Below are 26,533 nucleotides of genomic sequence, written 5' to 3' on the forward strand. Positions count from 1 at the left end.
AACAGTGGCTGTCAGCATCTGATGCGACAAAAAAGGCGTCTTTCAGCGTATTTGTGTAACGCACCGGCGAGAGCAGCAGTTAGAGAGGATTTAGAGAGTAGTATGTAAGGAGGTTGGTTGGGGGGGGTGGATGGATGGGTCAAACACAGGACTTTCACCCAGGAGAGCGGGGTTCGCGTCCCGCTTGTCACGCTTGCTATAGTTGTTCTTTTCTTTTCTCCTGCGTGTCATAGAACCGTACGCCCACCCACGACCCTTTCCTAAACCCAACCGTCCCGTTCTTCCCTCGTGTAACGGAACCGTACGCCCACCCACAACTCTTTCCTAAACCCAACCGTCCCGTAGTTCCCGCATGTCACGGAACTGTACGCCCACCCACGACCTTTTCCTTAACATAACTGCGTCAAAAGGGACGGCAATAGTCCCGACCAATTGCGTTTACTTATAGCGCTAAAGTGACGGCAATAGTCCTGACCAAGCGCGTTTACTTATAGCGTTAAAGGAGACTTTTAGTGTCAATAAGAACGACAAAAGCACCTGACCAAGCGTCCATATATTACGAGATGGGTGTGAAAATGTGTTGACTAATGTGACCAGCAGGGGCGATTCCAGGATCAAACCTTTAGGGAGGCTCAGCCCCTAATTACAATGTGACACGGATACAGTGCCTTGCAAATTTTATTAGCCGATAATCTCTACTGAAGAGCTACTGAACAATGTTAGTCAACCTTTTTTGACACTATGATGCAACTAAACCTGACACTTTATAAGTTACAGTAATAAAGACCAGTTTGACACAATGTTCTAACATTCAGTAATTTTAGTTGCTTATGTTTCAATTTGGGTTCTAATCTGCACCATGAAATGACCAACTTCTTCTCTGGGGACTACCAATGTTAACTTCACAACCATCTCCTGCTCTCCTTTTGACAGATCAGATAGAGACTCAGCCAAAGTCTGGCACAACCTCCTCTGATTGACCAAAACTATGTTTCTGTTAACCCTTTCCTTGACTGAGTTACTACTGCTGTACACAGTGAACATACTACTACTGCTACTGCTGCTGTACACAGGGAACATACTACTACTACTGCTGTACACAGGGAACATACTAGTACTACTACTGCTGTACACAGGGAACATACTACTACTACTGCTCTACACAGTGAACATACTACTACTACTACTGCTGTACACAGGGAACATACTAATACTACTGCTCTACACAGTGAACATACTACTACTACTACTGCTGTACACAGGGAACATACTAATAATACTGCTCTACACAGTGAACATACTACTACTACTGGGTTACAGGTGCATAGCATCGGAGACAGCGACACAGGATATTAAACCTGTTTCAAGCCCTTTGAACCTCTAACTGTTTGTCCTCTGTCACTGACAGACAAGTTCGCAAACTCTCACTTGAAGCACTAAAATAGATTTAAAAAAAACAATGTGTTTTTTACTATTATAATTTTTAGGGGGGCTGAGATCAAATGAGCCCCCCTACAAAGGGTCTAAAATCGCCCATGGTGACCAGCTTATAATAGGTCCGTGGTGACCAGACGTCCCTGTTTTTGGTGGCCTCTACCCATTTTTATATTTCGAGTAAAGTGTTGTCAGGAAAAACTGGGTAACAGAGTTGACGTCTCAATCGCGTTGTGCTTGTTTGCTGCTCGCTCTCTTTTCTTGAATTTTATCAACAGTTTATTACAGCACAACACCAGTTACAATGGTCACAGGGGCGGATCTAGAAAAATATTTATGGGGTGGCGAGAGGGGGGCAGGATTTTTTGAGGGGTGGCAACATATGGCAGACGTATATATACTGAATTTAATCACAGTTATCACAGTTTAATAAGAAATAGTATGTACGCACTACAAAAGGGCACAGGCTGCCATTTACAAACTCATACAGACAAACTTAATCTCATGCAATCAATGTCTTGCATTTGAGGTTTCATGTGAAACAGTTAATATTAGGAATAAGTGACCATACGATGTGATCTCACTTAAGAGGAGATAGAAGTATGATAGAAGTAAGGGGCATTATCACAGGAAAGGTATTAAATTAAGGTAAGACACAGCTGATGAGATGAGATGCGTGAGAAGGGAAGCAAACAGTTTTTGACTGTCAGAGGCAGCATTTGTACAAGAAGAAACTATACAAAGAAAAACTTCCCCATGAAGATCTATGGACTGAGCTGTACTAAAGTGAGCACAAATACACTGTGGAAATAAATGGGTCACGGCACTCAAACAAGGTACTGGACATCGCTTTTATTGTTTACTCAGAACACACATTCTCCCCATTTGTCCCTCAGTAACTTGAACATTTTTTTGACAGGAGGTCTTTACTGAAAAAGTGATGAGAAATACAGTACAATATATACAGTATTCACAGCAGTTAAGAGGTGAAAACAGTCCTTGGAGCATCGGGGAGGGAAAAATGCCTACAAGCCAAACATTAAGCTGCATCTTTGGATTGCGAGTATTTTAACCAGGGTTGAGATTTGTACCAGTTGAGATTTGTACCAGTCGCTGCGGAAGCTTCTCCTGGCTCCTCCCTGGAGGGTCTTAGGGAAACTCTCGCACATTGGCTGCACTGGCACCTCACACCTGGACCTGGATACGTCTAGAAGATGGAGGGGAGGAAAGATTCATACTGAATTAGATTTAAACTAATTATACAATATTACAACTAGTAAAAACATGATCAATTAGGAACTGTCATTGATTAGTTATAACCATCAGACTGTGTTAACACACACTAACATTGTAGCCTGGGAGAGTATTTTTAGGTTCATTTGTTTCATTTTTTAATTTAATCTGAGCAATAGATCTAAAATACATTCTACACAAAATATAAAAAAGACTGGAGATCGTTGGTGATGGCCCAGGCACTCTCCTTTCCCTTTCACTGTCTGAGCCCTGCACGGTGTCTTGTCTCTCGCTTTCTCCCTCCATATATTCACCGCTGTGGTGTTCTCCCACCTCCTCCTGTCCCTGGTCGCTTTGGCCTTGTATTCTATCTCTGTCACGTTTCTGTTGCCCTTTTGTCTCCACCTCGTCTTCGTCTTCTCTATCTCCTTCCACCTCATCTTCTCCGTCTACCTTGCTCAGTTGTTCATTTTCTATTTCTCTCGCCTTTCTCTTTGGTGAGAAAAAACTACATATGCTACCTTTCCTCTTCATTTCTGCAAGATTCAAAGTAACTTTACAATGTTTTCCTTGACAGACGTTGAATCAATATTAGCTTTTGTTGCCTACTTTACACAGAACAAACGTCAGACCTAACTAACATTATATGTATAGTTAGCAAAATAACGTTCTTCAACCTGATTTTTATCATCTCAAAATCAGCATCGCAACTATGCTAGCACTGTGCTTTCATTATAATTTAATTTCTTTATAGATAGTTAATCCGTTTGTACCTCTTTCCTCCTGTGTCTCCTTTCCTCACGGCTCCCTCGCTTTGCAGCACTCAGTTTTCCAAACAAATCAGTCTCTTGCCACTCTGGCGTCATCTCGTGCTGCATTCACTGCAGTCGGACATTGGAGATTTGCACTCGTAACTCGTCAAATTGGCCATAACTTTTAATTTGTTGCTGCCAACTGGGGTGGCAGCAGGTGAGGCAAGGCTTTCTTTTAGGGTGGCATTTGCCACCCTATGCCACCCCGGTAGATCCGCCCCTGAATGGTCAAGATACATTCAATTGGAATTGTCCCCCTTTTTTCTTTAATAGTTAAGAACATCGGATAGGCCTATTTTATTAATATATTGGGCGCTAAACTTAAATTGTCCCTGGTTTTCATTTTAGAACTCTGGTTACCTTATCAGCTATATAACGGTACGTGCATGCGCTTAAACCCTCTGAGACTGAGCATGTCATATATGATAACAAAATGCGTATATCAAACTAAAGTACTCGAAAAGCCTTAATATCAAAATCTCATACATTTACAAAGGCTGCCTTCACAAACCAAAAACAAAATTAATACAACATTTTAACACAATAGACAGCCATCAAGGCAGTGGGAAAGTGCCACTGATCATTCCACTTTAAGGTCTAATCACCATTGCCTCCACAGCTCTGTAAACGCCAGCTCCTTACCATCTTCGTCCACTGAAAACCAACAGCAATGCCGTTCCGATGCTGTCCTGCTCCTGGTGAGATTATAGCCCTTACAAAAGTTTTTCTATCCAGTCTGGAACTTGTGCTTCTTTTCGGGGACTGGTGTACAATTAATCCATACTCTTAGATCCAATATTGATGCTTTTTTTTGTCCATATTTTATCCATTATTGATCATCCATTAACGTTTACTGTCGTGAGCTTTGTTGCTAAAAAACTTATTAGCATTCCCATGAGAGTCTTAACCAAATTGGGAGTTTGTTTACATCTGTGTGAGGCAGGAAAATGTGTTTACTTTACTTCCCATCAAATACAGTCGGGAAACACATAGGTGACTGACCCAAATGCTCGCTGGCTCATTGCAGACAGGAACTGCTTTGTTTACAAGTTAAAGGTTATTGCCACCGACTTCCAGCGCTGGTGCCTGCAGTTGTGATGTGAGACAGCAGCAGTGGGAAGTATTTTCTGTTTCCTGCACATCTTCCTTTCTCCCAATTGAAATATTTCACACAACTGTTGTCTTGAGAGTTTTACTTTATTCTCTAACATTGAACTCTGTCTTTAGAAATATCTTGTATTTATGAGCTTAAGTGGCATTTATTTTAAACTTACACTTTCAGAACAATAAGCCTACAGACAGAATTGTTTGAGGTAGATGAAGAAAAACAACCATCAGCAGAATTGCCTCATCATTATCACAATCCTATAATGGAGAGAACAAACTGTATTATTATCTTCATTGATTACCTGATTTGCTTTTATCAATCTGAAGACAGAGTCTGGCTCTGTGGTTCTCACTGCACAGACTGATTGGTGGGATTACTGTGGAGGTAGTACACACGGAAATACACTGGTAAGAGCCAATGAGGTTTAACCAGCTAATTTAAATGACTCACGTTACTGGATTGTGTCAACAGTTAACTTCATCTAATATTGGATAAGGAGTTTTCTTTTGCGGGGTGCAAATGTTCCACCAAAACAAGTTCCTTCCTGAGACTATTTAGCAGAACCACCGTCGCTGTGTCTGGAGCTTAGCTCCGCCCAAGACCATTGGGATTGGTTTAAAGAAACGCACACAACCTCTGTCTGTTTTTTTTCTCCTATCCTGGAAGGTATCTGTTTTGTAGACCTTACTCCACAGCGCTGTGGAGATAGAGCTGGCAATGCGAGACTAGTAGCTCCTTAACTCAACCTGTACCTGTCAGGTCAGCTCTTAATTCAGTACTCCATCATTATTTACATTATTTAAATACATTTACAGGGGCTGTACTCGACATTCAGAACATTAATTAATATAGCAGCAAACAAATATTTGCCTTGTAAAGATATAGTGGAGTAATGGCGTCCTGAGCCAAGGTTGAGGTCACACTCCCTCTGTGTGTGTTGGAATCTGAGCTCCTCTGTCCAGCCGTGTGTGCATGTTAGTGTAAGGGGCTGTGAAAAACTCAGAGGCAATCCCAGCCCGCTGGTTTTTTTCTTCCAGTATTTCCAGTACGGCCCCTTTATCTCAACCTGTACCTATGAGGTCAAGACTCTCCCACTAAATAAAAATGCATACATACATTTTGAGTAAGAAAGTGAAATGTAAATGTATAACCTGTTGAACTGGGGAATTGCCGCCATCTTAATGTTTTAAAAGAAATATGTATATATTAACAAATTAGCGTTAAATTCCCTAACCTTTTTTAAATGGTCAGATCAACCAAATTCCCAAAAAAATAAGTTTCCCCATATTGCTATCCAGCCATGCAGATAGTTTGGATTAAATAGTTCCAGTAAAAGTGTTCACAGGGAAGTCTGTGGATTATCCAAAGTAACCAGATCAGGGATTCAGGAAAAGGATGTTGCCGTTTCATTTTTCAACTGTGTTAATTTAGTGAACACCACAAAATGAATTCCATTCTCCTCCATTGTATTTGGGTAGAGGTGGACACTGGATGAATACAACCCAAACTAACTTCTATCAGGATGGACAAATGTGTATTTCTATTATTTGATGAATTAGTCTGTAAGATTGAAGAAGTTGTGTTGACTGTAACTGAAGTTAAAGTACTGTATAAAGTCATAGCAGTATATGTGTCCCTCTCTCTTCGCCTCCTCCATTTATCCTGTATCTGTCCCTTCATCCATTTGCCAGGCAGCAACACGCAGGCACCTCAACCTTACACCTCACACAGAAAAACCAGATTATATTATTATTATTATATTACAACAACAAAAATGTCTCTCAACAAAGCAGTTAGTGACCTGCACAAGCTCAGCCGCTGCAAAAGACAACAAAACTTCCATTTTCTAACAGTTTCCTCTCGGGGCCGGAACCAGAGAGCAGCAAGCCTGCAGCACAAAAAACACCACCACACTGCCAAACCTATGAATCATAAAAGTGAGCCTACACACTGTGCGCCAGGACACAACACAAACCTGGAGATTCAGAGTTTCATTTGGAACAGTTCAATACTGATTAGATAATACCGACGGTGAGCGCTTTCAGGCCTGGTAGTGGTTGAGGGCGAAGCGGCGGGCGGGAGGGAAGCGTTGATGTGGGTGGCTTGGCAGAGCCTAGGACTGCAGCTGGCCGCAGAATAATAATGGCTGTTGCATAACCGTCACTGAGTGTAGACTGGATGTTTTTTTTGTTTTTTTAAACAGGAGAGTCAAAGTGATGTAATGTCTGTGTCTGAGCAGCGGGGTCATATCAAAGAGCCGCCACTAGGAGGAGAGAGTGGGCCTGACCTGGCAGAATGGGAGGATGAGGAGGATGGTGGACGGATGTAGACTGATGAGGCCAGATGTGTGAACACTGCAAAAGAGTTACATCTTTATCAGTAATTAATGTTGAGTCTTAAATGTTTTATGCTCTTGAAACAAGTGAAACAATCTGCCATAACCATTTTGATTTAACTTAATTTTGGTACAAAGCACATCATATACTGTATGTGCAGTCATCACAATCAGCTGATGCTGGATAAAAGCTTCATTTAGCCCCAATTCTGTGTCTTAAACCTAATTTGATAAAGTCTCTAAGCTAATGGAGAATATTTCAGAATAATTCAGTTTCAGTATCTTGAAACAATAGAAATAAAAAGCTTGTATCAAAAAATTCACTTGTTCCTAGAAAATAAAAGTAAATGTAGATTTGTAGTAGAAACAACTGCAGCTTTTTAGGATTAAATTATAAACAAAACTGACTTGACTTTTTGCAGTGAAGAAACACATAAACACTTTAATTTGCACTTTTTGGAAACTTCCTATACTATTTTCCCCCAGAAATAATAGGAACTTTATTTATTAGTACGTTTACTTTGGATACTGCTAACAGGTCAGAAGTAAGTTTTTGAATACTTTTTCTTTGTGGTATGACTGGTTTAAAGTAAAGAGCTTTACATACTGAAAAATAAATAATAGTTTTTTAGGTTCCTCATGTGATGAAAAAGGAGCATTCAGTGTATAAAGGTCAACAGGATGTGTTTCTGTTGTCAATCATGCCGTCAGAGCTGTCACTTTTTTTTAGATGGTAGGATGAATGGTTTCCATTTCCGACATTATCCTCATCATGATCTGCAGTATCTTGTTTTTCTCCCCCTGAAATCATCCAACACAATGCTCTTCATTTCAAAGACATAAGTTGCTGCTTAATGGAAATGCATTTTAAACCACATTAATTACTTTTGAAGTGTTTGTTATGAGCCAATGAAACAAATATCAAGGTTTGCGCGACAACAGTGATGCATTATTTACTTTTTGATCACCATGACGAATAAAAAGTACATTTTTGATATGTACTTTTAGTTTGGGTTTATGGATGAGCAGCATGTTGAAGGCTTCTGAACTTGAAGGCCTCAAGTTCACATGCGAATATCTTCCACCATGTAAATACAAGCACCAGAAGATGAAGATGTAGAAATCACCTCTTGTGAGCTTCTTTGGGCCCGGTGAGTGACAAGGTTATTTACAAGGTTCAGTGGATGTGATGTCTTTGTGCGGGAGCTGCCCTGGGTGGCAGAGGCCGACACATGGATATGTGATCAACTCAACATGAGTGATTTTCCCTCATCACACACCGAGACTCCACCTGCACCCGCTGATAAATCACTTCATAGATGTGAGAAATATATTTGGCCTCATACCTCGGAGGAGAAATAATGGTCAGAAAAATGAGTCAACTCTCTTTTTGAATTTTTTGTTTCTTTGGCTGCTCAGTTTGTTTAAAATTTACTCCAAAAAAGATATTGCAATGTGGAATACAGCTGGTGCAGCATAGAGCATGACAGCATGTTGTGAAATTCATAGCTCATCAAAGAGAGGTGTTTTTCCTATTATTTATTTTCTAATAAAAGCACTTAGCTCCACCATGTTTCCCTCTGGGAATCATTCATTTGACCAGGTCTAATTAGTTTGTTATTGCACCTTCAATGTTGAAATAGTACAACATTACTACTGCACAAAGTGAATGTGAGTTAGGTGCTCTTTGTGTTTTTCTTTGATACACTGATCTCAAGGCCTGATAAACCCAATTGAAAACCCACAGTAATATTAAAAAAAAAATGCATGGCTGGGAATGTCAAATGAAGGCTGTTAGTCTAAAGGTTTGAAAAACAACATTTTGACAGCTGGTGAGAGAGGAGAGAACCATTGAGGCCTGGCTGGATAGATTGAGAAAAATGATATGGATTTTGTTAGAATATATAGGGCTGGGGATATGGCCAAAATCTTCTATCCTGTTGTATTGCAAAATTAATATAATGTAATATAAAGGATCAGAACGTAAAGCGTCGTCAAAATAATTATTTATATATATATATATATATATATATATATATATATGAATATTGTCGTAACGAAGTTTACCGCTGGTTTTCAAAGTTGTGATAATGATATAGAAAAATGTATATGATTTACATTTATTTACATTATATTGTCATATTGCCCCGCCCTACAAGGAGAGAAAATATCTTTTAAATGTTTTCTTTGTTTTTGTTTCAGTTGTAATGTTTCTCATTTCAGATTAAATTTGAATGCATACTTTTTGAAAGTAACAGTACTTAGAAAAGATAAAAGGTAGAATTTGTACAAAAGGTAGAGTTGTTTCTATTTTCTGTATTTTTCTTTATTCTTGTTCTGCTTATTTGACGTAATTTGAATGTTTAGAACAGGACAGTTATTCTGTTTTGTCATGTTTTTGAACAGGCGGACCCCACAGAATGCCAAAAAAACACTTAAAACAATAAATGTGCAACAATTTAAATCCATCAACCTGAAACGAAAACCTCTTTTCTGAATCCATGAAAACATTGTACGTTTGTGTCTCTGCCAGCTGCTTTAGCATGGGACCTGCTCCATTAATGATGTCACCATATTTTATAACAACGCTGTTACAGTAGCAGTCACTTCCTATAGCAGAGCACAATACCTCCAGGAGGGGAACCCGGTAATATATCTTCCCGCTGGGCCTTTAGTCTGAATTACAGCAGGAAAAACAAAAGGTTAATCACATTGGGAGACTCCGCTCTGCCTCTGACCACCCAGCTTGTCCCTGTCGCTCCCTCAGTGTTTCAATTCAAGTGGCTTTATTGGCATGAATGTTGGATGAACTGGGGGAAAAATCACCTAAAAACAATACAGATGTCTTTCTCTCCTTTTTCTGCCCATGTTTGGTTCTCTTCTTGCCTTTTCTCACTGCCCAACTTTCCGTCACCCTCAATTTACATCCATCACAACTACATGCTTTGCAATCACCATACGTCGAATCAAAATGTAAATGTATTATAAACCGGGCTGCTAGAAATGCATTCACTCATCTGAGAATCACGTATCAGAGTGTCCTCTTGTTGATGACCAAAATCCTTTATCCCCGACCCCCCTCTCTTCATTTCCCAGCGTGCTTAAATGCCGCCGGGCCCATTACTTTGAGATTCAAGAGGTTATCTCTCAGTGGTGATGGGGATTGCAACAGCCTAAAGGATCGCCACAGGTTAAAGCTTTTTTTTTTTTTTCAAGCACCACGTACGGCTGAGCTTTAATGAGCGCAACTCTTTTTCTCCCTCCGTCTGAAAAACAACACCTCTCCACCATGGAAAGTAGGTTGCCAGCATGTCTTTGTAAAGCTTCTAACTGTGTATTTGTGTGTTTTACAGGGTGGTGGGCCCCGCAGTGACCTTCAAAGTGAGCCCGAACACTCACAACGTCAGCACCACAGATGTGGCCAACGTGGCTGGTAGGTTCTCCTTGAGTAATGTTGCCTTTATACTGACAGAGAAAAAAAACAGCCCATTATCAATGGCTTGCTGCTGCACCTGAGGCCCAAGATGAACATTTTTCAAAATGTATGACACCTCTGTAAAATGTCTGGGTTTTTCTCCCAATGTTTATTATGGCGTAGCCATGCTGGCACTCTATAGGTTTTACTATTGCATTGTGTTAAGTTTAGTTTAGTTTAAGTATTTGGTATTGGCCTATTTTAAAAGGCTGCCAGCAGGATTTGTCTTTGTGTCACAAATCTCCAAGCGGCCATGTTTGTTTGGCTCCATTGGAGAGTTGGATGTGTGTCTAAAACCACATACTAGAAAAAAAAAAGATACATCATACATAATTTTTCTTTGTGTGTTGGAAATTATTTGGTTCATTAGTGCATTTTGCAAATATGAAAAGTCTGATAAGATGAGTTTTCCTCAAAAGGACACATGATGTTGCCCTCAGTCTTGTTTTGCCAATCACTATCAGTTGTACCTTAAATAATCTAGTTTAGTTAGCTGAGAGGAATATAGGTAACCAGGCAGCAGGAAGTATGCATTGCATGTAAGACCACATGAAATGGGGACTTATTTGGTTTCCAGACTGAGGCCGGACCTGTAATGAATGGTGCTTTACATCTGGCCTACACTACTCAAATTGATCCAGGTCCACCCCCCCCCACACCAAGCTGAATCTGATTTATAGGCCAGGGCTCACTTACATTTGGCTGTGTTAAAACACAGCTGACTGTGCTCACACACATATCTCTTATGTGGATGAATAATACATAAATTACTGCCTCTGAATGTTTAATGTTCAGTAATTGAGTAGTATGGATCAAACAAGTGAGAGGCACTTTCAACATGATGCAGTTAAAATCATAGATTATGCTCAGTATTTGTACGGAATTAGATTGGGGTGGGAACGTTACTTCATTTAGCTTTGGTTAAACCAGATAATCTCATTCGACTTAAGGTTTCCTACTAAAGAATAACCCCGTCTCATGGCATATTAAAAGAAACATTAAAAGAAATACATATAAACTATGATAAGATCTCTGTTGATTAAAACAGCGGTTATAAGGCTAAAAATACCAATAATAGCAAAGATGTACAGCTTCTCTGCTGCAGCCAAGTGGCAGAAAGAATCGTGCTGTGATCATAAAAGATGCTTCCCATTGAAATACATTAGTTTAAAAAACGTGCTGATCATCACGAAAAAAAAAAAACAGATAAATGTGTCCGTGTACACAAATCAATAGATTAAATTATGTGAACATTTCACTGCCGTGAGACTGGGTAAAACCGTAAAATCATTCCCTGAAATAACTAAGCATCCCTGCCTTATTATTATATATTATTATTATTGCATGATCCAAATGATCTTCAAAGCTTCTATTTTCAGCGTGTAGCTTACTAGCTCGAAGTTTGTTGTAGTTTACCGTATCGAAGGGATTTTGAAAACGGCAACCCAGAGAGTGGAAGGTGAGGGGGAAGCCTGATTGATTGATGTCGATTGACTGGCTTTATCCTATAATGTACTTCCGTTGATCCACACTAGGGTTAGTAAAACATCAGGGATTGGCTTAAAATTGGTCAGGTAAAACTACTAAAATGAGGATGTAACGTTACATCACAGACATCATTGCATCATCAAAATGACAGTTGACTTTTGGTTTCACAGGGGTGATGAACCCCGGTCTCCTGAGTAAAAGTCCTGGCTTTGTTTCAGCCACCATCCCCAACCTGCCAATCAAAACAGAAAGATGATAGAAGAATGTTTCTATATGCAGAGGCTGGAATAACATAAGAAGCATGTAATAATTAATGCTTGATGAGACAGTGTCAGTATTGGATCATGAGTTTGTGTTGCATTGTGTTGAGCATGTTGACGTGCTGTATTTCAGCTATAATTAGGCTTTTAGACTATCCTGGTTTTGAATACTAGTTAGTCTGAGAAACAAGAAATATGATGATAAATGCAAAGTCAAAGTGTGACAGTGGTTATGTGAAAGATAAATAGCTCATCAAGTATTCTTTGTAGTCATATAGAGAAGCTAAGTCCAGGAGAATGGTGAATGTATGTTCCTGGAAAACGTCATGTTGGGAATTTGATCAAAACCAGCACTGAAGAAAGATTTAAAATGGGGATAGTAAACTTGTTCATTGACAGGTGATTTTGGTCCACCATCATTTTTTTTGTCTGAAGAAAGTGCAGACAGTTCCTAAGTGATTCTGTTTCAAGATCCTCTGAATAAAAATGACTCGGTTCAGCCTGGTCCATCACATGGAGAGGGACTCTGTAATAATCTCTCAGAGTGCAATCCAGCAGGAAAGATATTGTAAAATGTGTGTGTGTGTGTGTGTGTGTGTGTGTGTGTGTGTGTGTGTGTGTGTGTGTGTGTGTGTGTGTGTGTGTGTGTGCGTGTGTACTGGGCTACAGTGTGACTCATAGTAATGAGGCAAGGGTGTTGATGAAGTGGGGAATAAAGAGAGGAGGAATGTTTGCCATTAGCCAAGCTGTCAGTCCAGAGAGAGGCTTTCCTGATATTCCCTCTGCCTCACACACACACATACACACACACACTCACGCACGCACGCTAGCACGCACGCACGCACACACACACACACACACACACACACACACACACACACACACACACACACACACAGACACACACACACACACACACACACACACACATACGGAGAAACACTGTGGTGATTGTGCAACGGCTTCTCCCCTGTTTTTAAGTGCTATTGTTGGCGTTCTCATTTCCCGCCCACCGCTCCCGCTGGCTCTGCAGGGTCACGGATGAGCCTTGATTGTTATTAATGCAAACATTTGACAGAACGTGCTCACAATGAAATATGGCGTCCTCTCAGCTAAAGTGCAATAATGTGGGCGGGCCGTATTTTAAGTGTCGTTTGTCATATTCAACTAGAATATCTATCCATCCCAAAACGTACATTATCCCCCCTGGCCAGGATTTTAAGTGCTTTTCTGAAACATTAAACTTTACATGGCCATTGTAATTACGTCGTTTTGTCATCATTCATAGCCGCTCAGCTGATGGTAGAGATCGGACGTCCATCTCTTCTGTCACAAACTTATCTGTTTTGCTGGAACACTTTTGCCAGCTGTGTTAAAAAATGAACACGTCAGTAAGACATTAGTGTGCGTCAAGTCAAGGCTTTAAAATCGAACTATGTATAGTTGAGGATGAAGAATTCAGATCGTTAAATCGTTGAAAAGTAGATAAAATGAAAATCTGAGAAAACTAACACAAACTGCTCCAGAAAAGAGAAAAAGGCAACAGTAATTCAGTCTGTAGCATATATACTGCTTCTCTTTCTCAACACACCAAGAACAACTTCTTCTATATTGTAATGAAAATGCAAATGGAATAAAACTCATTTACTACAACCTGATCATGACACCGTACTGGCACCATCTTTTGTTTCAGATGTTAGCTAGCTGCATTACTACACCTGGTGGTAACAGTTCAATTAAATAATCAATATGTCCAGTATATATATTTTTAATTCTAAACAAACTCAACAGACTTGTAAAGTACGCAGTGCTTAATGGGAAAACACAGAATTTTTTTAAGGTGTGGAAAATAATTTCTCTAATTTAGTGGTAAGTTTTACTTCAGCACAAAAGCAGATAAAATCCAGTTATTATATTCCCTTTTATTGCAATTTCCTGATTTAATGTTAATCGCATGTGTCATGGAAATCCAATGTTAGAAGAGCCATTTCAATAGTACGTATGACACACCAATGAAAATTCCATTAAGTAAAAAAAAAAGATTCATGAATTATACATCATATACGTTATTTTAGTAATTATTTTCACCAATTATTATTTGTTTTAAAGAAAATAGTTTTCCAGAAATATCAATAAAATGTACATGGAAGTCAGTATTATCAATAAAGGTTCTTACTATCTGCTTTTACCTTTTGTCCTTTTTAGAGTGTTATATTATTAAATTGTGATTTTTAATAATGCATTTGCATGTAGGCAACATTTTAACGTAGTTGTTCAGTGTGGACCTGATTTTACAAATGATTGTATAGTTTTATCTGTAATGGTGGATCCAATTTTACAAGCTGAGAATGTGTTTTGTATGTGAAAATGTAAAAAGTACAATATGTCCTTCTGAAATGTAATAGAGTAAAAGTATAGTTTACCACATATAAAATACTCGAGAATAGTAGCCTACTCTACTGGAGTAAATATACCTACAAATGTACTTACTTTAATGTTAACATGTACGTAGTCTAATCTTCTTATTTGATAGAAGAAATGAAGCCAGTTCTGAATGCAGTCTCAGTCCAGTTTAAACCTCATCATCTTTCTCCTCCTTACACCCGGTCCATTCTGACCCTGGCCTGGTGCTAAAATGCCCAATTAATGCAGCCAGACCTGATGTCGCATTTTAAGAAGCCGTGATACCACTTCTGTCACGCACGCCCGCCCATTGTGAGCAACTTCGGGGCCACCGGGGGCCATTGTCAAACGTAGGGGTGGATGTCAAGATGGTGGGCAGCGAGGTGGTGACCTTCATTGTCCGGCTGAGGGTGGGCGCGGTACCCAGAGAGCTGCTTCCAGCGGTGTGTCACGGCCGTGAGAACGGGAGCCCGTGAATAGGCCAGGGGTCAGGGTCAGGACAGCGGGCAGCTCAATTAGCACTTAAAGCAGGAGGAGAGCAGCTGAGATAGCCTCATCCTTACACCGTCTGTTCCTTTGACTTCTAGTTTTTTATCCCACCAGCACTTGTTTTTGCATACATGCTAATCATGTCTCTCAGTGTGAAGAACGTTACTCACACATGCCCAAAAGCTGTCCACTCTAGGGACGATGGACGGTCTGGTCAGTGTCAGACTCCTCCGTCTTTCCTACCATCACAGTATTTTCTCCAGTTAAACCAACCGTCTTTGTTATCGGCGGACAATAGCTAGTTGCTCAGTGAGTCAATGTTGAATCTGACGTTTGATTTGTGTGTTGACATGTAAATAATTTCCTGGCAGAGAGGTCAATATCAAGTTAAAAAGACATTTTCCCCCTGCAGAGAGTAAAGCAGTGAATGGCTAATTTACATGCTAATTAATGGAATATCCCTTAAAAAGTGGCGGAAAGTGCTTATCATTCCTATCTAGTTCATATATCTATATATAAGTTTTTGTTGGTACTTTGTTTATTATTAAGCATGGATGTTTGTGTTTTCCCCCAAAAAACATAAATCAAGTGCATTAAAATAGCATACCTCTTGAATATAGTGCTTGATGCTATCTTAATAAAAATAAATGAAAATGAAAAGGTTTGGGGAATAAAGCATGGAATAATTAAGAAGAATTGTGTGACTGAACATGCTGACTACAAGTGTTTTTGGGTGGACACATTGTGTAAAAATCCACTAAATTAAACCATTTTCAGAAAAACTAAGTATGTCCACATGATAGAAAGAAGGAAGACAATGAGAAAGGAGCTTGCAGACATTTTTATAACCTTTATAGCGACCATACAAAGCAGATAGTAATAATTGATGCACCTGTGAATGGCAGTAAAGAACATGGAAACTGTACTTTTCCCATGATCAGCCTCAAACGACTGCTGCAGTCAGACATTCTGCAAGATCTTTGGCTATCTGGGTCTTTTAGAGTTGCTTTTAGGATTTTAATGATCTTCATATCCTCATTTGGTGTTTGCTCTTGACTTTGTTAGTGACGTATTAACCATATACTGGCCTAAATACAGCCTGAGTAGGTCCTTGTTAGTAATTTCCAGTGATTCCCACTTTTGTGACCTAGCACGAGAGGAGAACCTGTCCAATTAGGGTGATTTTAGATCTCTTAAGAGTTGTTTTAGATGATCTTCCATTCAAATTATATTAAAATTCAAGTCCATTATTGTTGTTGATGTTCCTGTGTACTCATACAGGGCTGCCAACTCTTACACATTGACCGTGAGACTCGCACAATTGGCACTTTTCACACACTCTCACGCCACACATCCATTTTCTCATGCAATAGAAAAACAGATTAATAACTCATAACGTTGCAGCACGAAAAGAATACACTGACGCCTCCTTCAGAGGTTTGATGACATTTTATGTTATGTGCATAGTGTACAGTAGTGTAAAATTTCACAACAACAAACCTGTGTCTCAAGTGATCCCACTGGTCATTGCTTCATGCTTTTGATGCAAAAAGGTAACAAAATTACAAATAACAAAAAGTTGTTCAGCGGTTACTTTCTGGCAACTGATATCTTTCTGTCACTAAGCTTCAAACCAGATCCTGATGGCTGGGTGGAGAAGGGGTTACATTTACTTTTACAAAGGCATCGGTTACGTCTGGGCCTTTCCTTTCCTCGACTTTTTGTCTCATCGTTTTCTTCCGTCTGAGTGGATTAGCATAGATCTCGTATGTTGACAGGACTGACCTTCACTGCAGCTAAACACTTGTCAAAATGCCAAATGTAATTACTGAGCTCTTTAGGTCAAACTAATGTGTTTCATCTACCTCACTTCCCCTGTTATTGATGTTCAGGCCCTCGGACCTCAGACTGCAGTCGAGTCCCCTTTCTTCCCTCTCGCAGCACCGGCTCCCTGCATGTGTTTGTGTGTCATAACAAAGCGAGGAAATGTATGCGTAATTATGCCTAAGTAATGTGGCCGCATTGTCATCTATGTGGACAAGTTTGCACGTTGCTACGCTGCTAGATGTCTTTGTGTGACTCTGTCAGCATATAATCTTTCTGATCCTGTGATTATAGATCATTTAAAGTTATCTGGCAGAGCTGCAGAGTGCTTTACTAACACTGCCTTTCAAAGGTTGTCATCATCATCATCATCATCATCATCATCATCATCATCATCATCATCATCATCACCATCTCCATTACCATTCATCTGTAAGTTACCTGCCTGTAAATTGTCAACTCTAATATGCTGTCTTGACATCAACTGTCTCTCAAGGGAGCCCTTTTACTTGTCTTGTATTTACATCGGCTGTTGACTATATAAACACATACTGTAACTGCAATCTTTGTTGAATCTTAACTTCTTATTTAGCTGTTGAGTAAATAAAATGACTCTTAGACCTTTGAATTGTAGTTCCCCAGATTATTATTTTCAAGAAAGCATTCTTTTCTTATTGCGCTTATTGCTTATTGTTTCATTCAGCGTTATGTTCAGTTGCAGAGAAACTGAAAATGTTATTGTCATATTTGACAACCTATCCATACACGCTGTCATTAGTAAGACCACTGACTGATTTTCTGTCATCGGTGTCACTGCGTGGAACTCCTTTAATTGTTCCTATTGATTGCCGGAGTGATTGTATTGGAAACAGCTCTCGCATTGGGATCCATCCAGCGGTATCTCTGTGCCCTTCAGGAGCAGGCAAATCTATTTGAGTTAACTTCAAATGAAGTTACCTGTTAATCAGTTTTCATCGCATGCCAAAGGCTAATCCATTTTATCAGTTTCTCTTAACTATTGCTTAAGAAAAGAATCAAAATAGGGAGAGTTGAGAGGTGTGCTGGTGTTTCATGATGCAATTTGCTGTGACACCTCGCCACGTTTTTATCTCGTCGCCTGTCGTCACAGGCAGCACTGGAGGCGTTTTGTGAATTGCAAGATGCCTCATCCAAGCTTTAAAAAGCCTGCACAACTCCCCGCCGATCCAGAGTCACCTGTGATTATTTTGGTCTGATTTCAGAGGGAGTGTGGAGCTGTGCGCTGTCCTCTGGAGCTTTGCAAGCATCTGTGAGTCCTGCCGTTGAGCAAAGGGGAGGGATATGAGAGGAGGGGAGGGGGAGACACAGGTGTTGTGCCTAGCTCGAGTTTGCACAGCGGTGCAACGTGATCCCTGAGCCAACTGTGCAGCCACCCTGCCAGCCACTAAGCCAAGTAGCCAAGCAGCCGGCCTGATTTCCCTGGCCTGCTGGCACCGCCAACCCCTCTCTCCCATTCCCACAGTTGGCAGGATCTCTGCATGTTGGCCTCAGCTCCTGACGTTTGCTGTGGGGTTGGCAGACCTCTCCCAGATGGCCACCTTGTAACAAAGCTGGCTTCATGCTTGCTTCACTTTTGCATCATTCCCCCAGCTACTGAGCTGTAGTGGAAGGAGAAGGCTTCCGTTGGTTGTGCTGCGACATGTCTGCTTGAAGTGCTAACCTCTGCTGCAGCCCTCACACTTTTCAGTAATTTTTCGTTTGTGCTGTTTTTTGTAGCTGCTTTTCAGGAAACCAGTGACAGTTGACAGTTTTTGGACTGGAAACAGATGGGGAAAAAAAGATCTGGTCTTACCATCTTGAAACAACCTGTCCATACACACCTGCACATACACACACATTACTACCAACACTGCTTTTTAATTTGAATAGGCCCATAATAGTCCTATCTTTTACATTCAAAATTACGGGACAGTGTCAAGGTGCCTTTTGGATTCATATTTTATTGATAATCTAATTTAAATCCTACTGCATTACCTATAATTTATTGTAATCCCAGCTGAACAGAAGAACAGACCTTGACCCCCCAAAAACTTGATAGCCCTGAGATTGAATAATTTAATATACATTTTTTTAAAACTGCAGTGGATGGGAGTAAAATCATCTCAGAATCTTTCTAATATCCTTAGATTTAATGACCATGTCTGTCTGATGACTGCTCCTAATTATCACATTATCATCCTACTGCCTTTTTCAGCTTCCTTGCCGGCACATAATATGCCATATAGTAGCTGTAATATCATGAAAGTAAAGTTATTGAAATATTAAAAGTTTCATGGCATCAGAGAAGGTTTTCTCTTGGTGATGACAGGTAGGGTATCTTTGTCCTGAGCTCTTGTCACTTCCCATTCTTATCTTTTTACCACTATAGCATCTCTAACATTTTTACCTTTTGAAAGAAATTCATCATCATATTTTGCTGAATACTACTTGATAACAAGTATGTGAAAATTAGATACATTCAATGGAAAATAAATACTGTTAAAAATAATTTGAAGGAATAAAACAAATATACTTTATATGTCATTGTACAACTGAAATGTTTCTAATCTACAAAATTAAGGCCAAGGAATCACAGTGAAAACAATTGCCATAAGGGGTGCAGCTATCGATTATTTTAGTAATCGAGTAGCCTATTCTACCGATTATTCCATTGATTATTCCAGCAATCGTATTAGAAATACCTTTGCTTTATAGTAAATAATAATAGTAAATATACAAAAGAGATGTTTCCTTTTCAGAAAATGCACTTTTATTGCTTTAATTACATACAATAACAGGGATATACATTAATATTTTTAAGCACAGGTTGCATAGGCAAATGTAAACCTCTCTAATTAAGTCTATCTTGTTTGCACCCCTTCCCTTTCATGCCTCTGGCTCTTTACATTGAATATGCATTCACTAAGCCCAGGTAAATGTGTCTTCACCCAAACGCCCTGCTGTGACAGAGAAAAGATGGCAGCAAATCACCAATTTGCTGATGAATTTCATTGTCAAAGATATTCGACCTGAAGCTGCAGTACATGGAGAGGGCTTCAGAGAAATGCTTAATTTTTTTGATGTCCCATCTTACAACGCGCTCTGGAACACTATTAACACTAGTACGATAGCCTGCATTAAAAGACACCATTGTTATGGAACTATGAGTGTGTAACTGCTCTAATGGAAGTGCAGTGTAGTGTGTAGCACTGCATCTGTGCTTCCTGGTCTCAACTCTGGATTGTCATGGTTTAGGACCGCTAATAAACTCGGTCAGGTTTCTAGATATAAGAGCGTCTCAATCGGTGACGGACTGGGATCAATGGCCCAGGCATTTGCAAAACACCGGCTCTATTTTCAAACCACACCAACCTCACACAAACGTTGACATAAAAAGCAAAAATGTGCCGACAACAGTTTAACATCTTAAAGCATCTGCAGACCACTAGGTGGCGGTGCTACGACATGAGACGCTCCATTAAAGGCACATCCAGTACAAATTCAAAGGCTCGACGTTAAAGCACAGTACATAATACAACAGCTCCACTAAAACATGGAAAGAGCAATGCATGGCCACAGTGCAAATTACGATAGTTACATATTGTAACTCCACGTTCTATTTTGTATAGGCTTCGCCCACTAAGAGCTGTTGCTATTGGGTTAAGGGCAAAGCTGATGTAGTCAATGCTACCTGTTACACCAAAATCCACAAGCAGATATCATAGACTAGCTCCTCTTCCTTCTCACACTGTACAGGTTTTTTTATGTAACAAAATTATAGTTTTAGTTTGCCTAAAAACCTGACAGGCTATCTCCATGACTGGCCTTCTTAACGTTGTGATGCCCTGCTGCATGGATTCTGAAGGTGCTCCATAATTAAGATTAATATCATCATAATTAATGCAAAGCACATTCCTCATGGCACTCTGGTGCTGGAGGATGGAGACGATGGCATACCAGATCTAATAGTGTATCACATGCCATTAAAGCAACACCAAAGCACTTTTCCTCTTCGGTCCCCCTAAAGATTGGAAGCAGAGTTGTCCATTACCGCTGTCGTATGTCTCATTCAAACTACAGATCCGCTACCCGATCTGGCAAACTTGCATAGTATGGTTATAGCCGATAGATGGCCGCAAAGCGATGAAGAAGTGCCGTTCACCCTGTTACAAGTTGATGAACCACTGAAACAATTTTGGAAACATTATTTTAAGGTACAAAAAAATCTTTGGTTGCTTTAAGTGCGGATAAGACCGAGTGAATCATGGAGAAACTTCGCGCAATGAAAGCGGATGAAAAAAGGCATGGAGATGCACAAGATGCTGTTGGGCAGATGTCAGCCACTATCATACCTCTGAGGAGGGCCGTGGGTGCTGATAACGCTCTCATGGAGTGTGCCCGGATGCCACTCCCTCTACACTAAAAGCGTGGGTGGTAACCTCACACAGCCAGTGAGACAGCCGCTGTTTCAAAAGAGCTGCGTGAGTGTTATATAGTGAACGAACAGCTGCTCCGCCTGATGTCTGCAATGCGTAAAACATACCGATATAACGCGCGCACTGGGCAGACTCGGTGAGACGCTTAATCCGCTTCTCTGTTATGAGGCGGAAGAAAGAAACCCTCAAGGTAAGAAATTCTCGGCCGACAAGAGTTCGTTATGACTTTCGGCATGAATGAAGGATTTGACTGTAAAGTAGCCGCGCTCCCGTCCTCTCTAATAGAAAAGCAGGACGTGAGACCAACAGCGCACATAAGTTACTCACTCTCCTAGCCAACGTCAAGGCTATGAGGAGCGCTGTTGTCAGGAACAACATTCTGAGAGAGATTTGTGCCAGAGGATCAAAAGGGGAACCCCCCAAGCCCGGAGCACTGGGATTAAATCCCATTAAGGTGCTAGTGAACGCACAACAGGTTTCTGTCATCTGATCCCCTTCAACAAACGCTTCACTAAGGGATTCGCAAAACCCCCATCTCTCTCCACAGTCCTTGTGGCACGACGAAAAAGGCTGCAACATACGCTTTAAAAAACGTAGCCAAATCATTATCCAGCAGTGTCTGAGGGTAAGTTAACACGAGCGGCAGAGGACACAAGGTGGTGGCCGAGCCTGTCTCCACACACCAGCACTGGAAAGCGGACCAGCCAGGACACGAGGAGTCAGTGGGTCAAGGGGAAAAGTGAAGCAATTTTTCCTCATGTGCAACGTGTGTGTGTGATTACTCATGTCCTAGAGGAGCCACTAAGTCACGCATCACCTACAAGATCCTCCTGCTCACCTACAAATCTCTCCATGGACTCTCACCACACCTCACAGATCTCCTCCACCCCTACACTCAGTCACGTTCCCTGCGGTCCTCTGACAAGGACCTGCTGGATACCTCCCGCACCAGGTTGCGGACTTTTGGGGACAGGGCTTTCTCTACCAATGCTCCCACACTCTGGAACAGTCTACCACTCCACGTCCGCTCTGCCCCATCCCTGCCCATGTTCAAAAAGCACCTCAAAACTTTTCTTTTCATTAAGTCCTTTGACCCCTAACCTCCCTCCCCCCCTATTTGTTAAAGCGTAACTCTCGCCAAAATGCAACCTAGGGTCTTTTTGTGAATGTACCCGAGTCAAACTTTCACTTAAAAGCATATTTAGGACAGAATCGCCAGTTTTAAGATTTACCGTATTTTTGATTTTCGGTCAAATGGCCTTTTGAATGGGAGTGCTAGGGACACTTTTATGCTAGCCTCAAAATAGCTATTTTTAAAACACTAAGAAGGCTCGATACAACATGAGACTTTGCTCCAAGTATCATCAGGGGCTCTACACCTTAACCAAAGCATTGACAACATTGTTTTTGTTCACAGAGTTTACTAAAAAGAAAGGTTTTGAGCAACTCACTGTAGCTGTTGTTCTTCCGGTCGCCGTCTATTGATCCAGTCACAAATAGTCGAGGGAGGAGAGTAAAGATGGAAAGCTCCTAAAGCTTAGTTCCATATAAATGCACGGATAATTTGTTGTTTTGTCGTTAGTGAAAGAAGCCTCATATAAGAATGACATTTCCTCCTATGGAGTCCGTTCATTCGCATTCAGAGATCGCCTATTTTGGACTGGGAAAATGGCGGATAGTGTAAACAACAACTGCTAACGTGAGTTGCTCAAAATCTTTCTTTTTAGTAAACTCTGGGTACACAAACAATGTTGTCAATGCTTTGGTTAAGGTGTAGAGCCCCTGGTGATACTTGGAGCAAAGTCTCATGTTGTGTCGAGCCTTCTTAGTGTTTTAAAAACAGCTATTTTGAGGCTAGCAAAAAAGTGCCCCTAGCACTCCCATTCAAAAGGCTATTTGACCCAAAAACGAAAATACGGTAAATCTTAAAAGTGGCAATTCCGTCCTAAATATGCTTTTAAACTAAAGTTTGATTCAGGTACATTCACAAAAAGACCCTAGGTTGCATTTTGGCGAGAGTTACGCTTTAAGCGACCTTGGGTACCTTGAAAGGTGCTATATAAATCCAAGTTATTATTATTATTATTATTATTATTACGTGACTCGCGGGCATCAACACCAGCAGACGCATCACTGACAGCGCTGACATCATCTTGTGAGGCACAATGTGTGACAGTGGAGAGTTTAATGCATCCAGTCTGGTTTTCATAGTGGTGGAGTTTATGTATAAACTACTGCCTGTGAGGGGATCGGCGAGCAATGTTGAAGTGGAAATCAAGAGAATAGTGGCAGCGCTACACCAGTTACAGAACAACATGAATCTCAGTGTCAGTCCAAATTACGCACAATAAGCAATTTGAACTGATGTAATGCCATTTATTTTCTAAGTGTTAGTACACTCAGTGAAACTGAGTCCAGCGCGAGGGAGATCCGACTCAGAGGAGGAGAGGTTAGTGAGGCCAGTGTCTCCACGGCAGGTGACAGAAATATGTGCAGAATTAAGACCCAGTGTTTGGTGGATCGGGTACACCTTGTTCACTTAATAGCCTACAAATCATCCATGGGATCAATTAGGCATCACATGAGTTTGCCCACCCGACTAAGCGTTTGTTCCTGGGGAGATGGATACGTGCGTCCAGACTCCTGTGCGCCATGGATGTCTGAGCCTCAGCTACTAACTATAGAGATACAAGAAGATACAATGCGATGGTTTAGCTTGTTACCTGTGATGATATATGCTAAATGTAACGTCTCTTTCACAGTAGCAAGTGACTGACCTATCTGGGTGCGACGAAAAAAGCGCCCTTCAGCGTGTTTGTATAACGTACCGGGGAGAGCAGCAGCTACACGGGGTTTAGCGAGTAGTATGTAAGGCAGAAATTCCGCGCAGGGAGGTTGGTTGGGGTGGTGGATGGGTCAAACACAGGACTTTCACTCAGGAGACCGGGGTTTGTCTCCCGCGTGGCACCTTATCCTAAAGTCGCTTTCTTCTTTAACCGTCCTGTTCTTCCCGCGTGTCACGGAAACGTAAGCCCATCCACAACCTTTTCCTTAACATAACAGCGTCAAAAGGGACACCAATAGTCCCGACCAAGCGCGTTTAGATAAAGCGCGTTATATGACGCTAAAGGAGACTTTTAGCGTAACAAAGGCTCCTGACCAAGCGTCCGTATTTTACGAGATGGGAGTGAGAATCTGTTGCTACCTTCTGATTGACAAGTTGCTACCATGGCATTGTGTGTTTTAAGTTAGTAAAAGTTATGAAAGTTAATTGTAACATTTTGATTGCCTGAAACTGTACAGCCTTCTGTTTTTGCTTAAAGACACTGAGGAGTTGGCTTAGTTTTGCTAGTTGAAATGGATTATGGATGTGTCACAAAGTACACATTTTGACTCGTATTGTCCTGCCAGCTCTTCCTGGTACGTAGGCGTACCAGGAAGTACTCCTCGCTTACTCGTACTCCTCGCTGTCTGACAGCCTGTCCCTTTATCCTGGGTCCAGCGCCGCTGTCTATCGCACGTCTCACTGCGCGTCATCCTGCACCCCGAAAGGGCGTCTCCGCAGGTCCCGACCGCAGGTCTCGACCGCCATCTAGACCAGCACCACCTCAGGTCCTCGGTCCAGCTCTGCCGTCCAAGCCAGCCACTGCACATCGTCTTGCGCACCCAATGGTACCTCCGCAGATCCTGACTGCCACTAGCCCCACACCACCTCAGGTCTCCTCCACAACTCCTTCTCCAACTCCTGCCGTTCTCTGCCCCACAATGCCTATGTAGGCCTAGCTGCTAGCTCACCTAATTAGGAGATGCACTACCGTGTGTGTTAGGAGAGCGTCCTCGTGCAAACCCAGCATCTCCCCTGATTAGGAGATGTGCCTCAGGTGGGTTAGGAGTCTTCAGTGTCTGCTAGGCAAGCAAAAACACAAACAAAAGCAAAACACCACACTATATGTACAATAAAAATAAGCAAACAATAGCTGCCTGGCTACACTTTGTGACAGATGCACCTTGCCAACCAAGCAGGCTAGCTAACGCTACCTGAGAGTTTAGCGTCTTCTTCCTAGCTCCCCACTCTCTGGCTCCAAAAAACCAAGATGGTAAAGGCCAAAATGCAAAACTCGAGGCCTCAAAACTGTAGTCCACAAACCAATGGGTCATGTCATAGTGGCTCCACTTCTTTTATACTGGGTATGAGTTGAACTCTCCGAATAAATATTTACCATGACATCACTAATACTAAACAATTTCTGTAGCAGTAACCACTTCCCTCTCGACACAAGGCGCGTCATTTTCTTTTCAGTTTGACTGCAGCTCACATTTTCAGAACCGTCTTGTTATTACAGACTCCTGACCGAAGCCGCCTGTTGCTTGCTCTCTCAGAGGCCCGAGGAGGCCGTCTGGACCCGGCAACTCATTTTTAGCCGTCTTCAAGATGCCTGATGAGATGTAGAGGCAGACAGCTGGATTGATTGGCCCCTCTTGAGCGCACAGGCCTTGATTACAAATGCACTCAAGTGCTACCTTCCCCCCCTCTCCTTGATTTCTCTCTCCTAGTCTTTTTCCTTAGTCTGTCTCTCTCCTTTCAGCCTCTTTTCGTCTCTCTTTTCTCATGATTTTTTTTTTCCCCACAAAGAGAGAGGGTGGATAAGGAGAGGCTGCTGAGGAGAAAATGGAAAAGAGCAGAATGACTAATGAAGATTTGCTTCGCATGGTTCTCTGCCTGCATTGAAAGTAGAACAGGTCTGGTTTGCGATGAATTTGGAATCACGCTTCGCTGCGAGAGAATTAGATCAATATTTTAAGAACTGAGCAGCGATAGTCTCTGTCACAGGATGATTTGTGTTTGTTTGAATTTAGGCGTGCACATCCTGTCTGTTCTGTAAATTAGACATCTTATAAACAGCCTTCTGAGAGAGGGCTCTGCATGTTTCCCTAGTACACATTATTATTGTGGGTGGAAGTATTTTAGTATTTTGGCAGTAATCTAACCCTTATTTATAATTAGAATCAAAGCACCTTTAAAGGGTCAGTTCACCTGAATAATAACCATATCTTCTCCCTTACCTCTAATAGCATCTAGCCATGAGAATAATTTTGTCACATGAAAACAGCGGATGTAGAATGAATTGTATGTGTAGTGCTTACAGCATTGAAAGATCACGCTGAAGAAAATCTAAACAGCCATGACACCCCAGTTTCATCATCTAAAGTTTTTTAA

General features: G+C 41.2%; 1 protein-coding gene across 2 annotated transcripts in view; it reads left to right on the top strand.

The window, feature by feature from the left end:
* The window catches only part of LOC116055596 (receptor-type tyrosine-protein phosphatase N2-like), a 310,864-nt gene that overhangs the window by 124,931 nt on the left and 159,400 nt on the right, over positions 1–26,533 (top strand). For both annotated transcript variants that reach the window (XM_031307625.2, XM_031307623.2), the window contains one exon: positions 10,276–10,355. In XM_031307625.2, the coding sequence (XP_031163485.1) occupies positions 10,276–10,355 (80 nt within the window). The remainder of the gene's footprint in view (positions 1–10,275; positions 10,356–26,533) is intronic.

Source organism: Sander lucioperca, chromosome 9 (assembly GCF_008315115.2).
Source record: "Sander lucioperca isolate FBNREF2018 chromosome 9, SLUC_FBN_1.2, whole genome shotgun sequence".
Classification (NCBI taxonomy): domain Eukaryota; kingdom Metazoa; phylum Chordata; class Actinopteri; order Perciformes; family Percidae; genus Sander; species Sander lucioperca.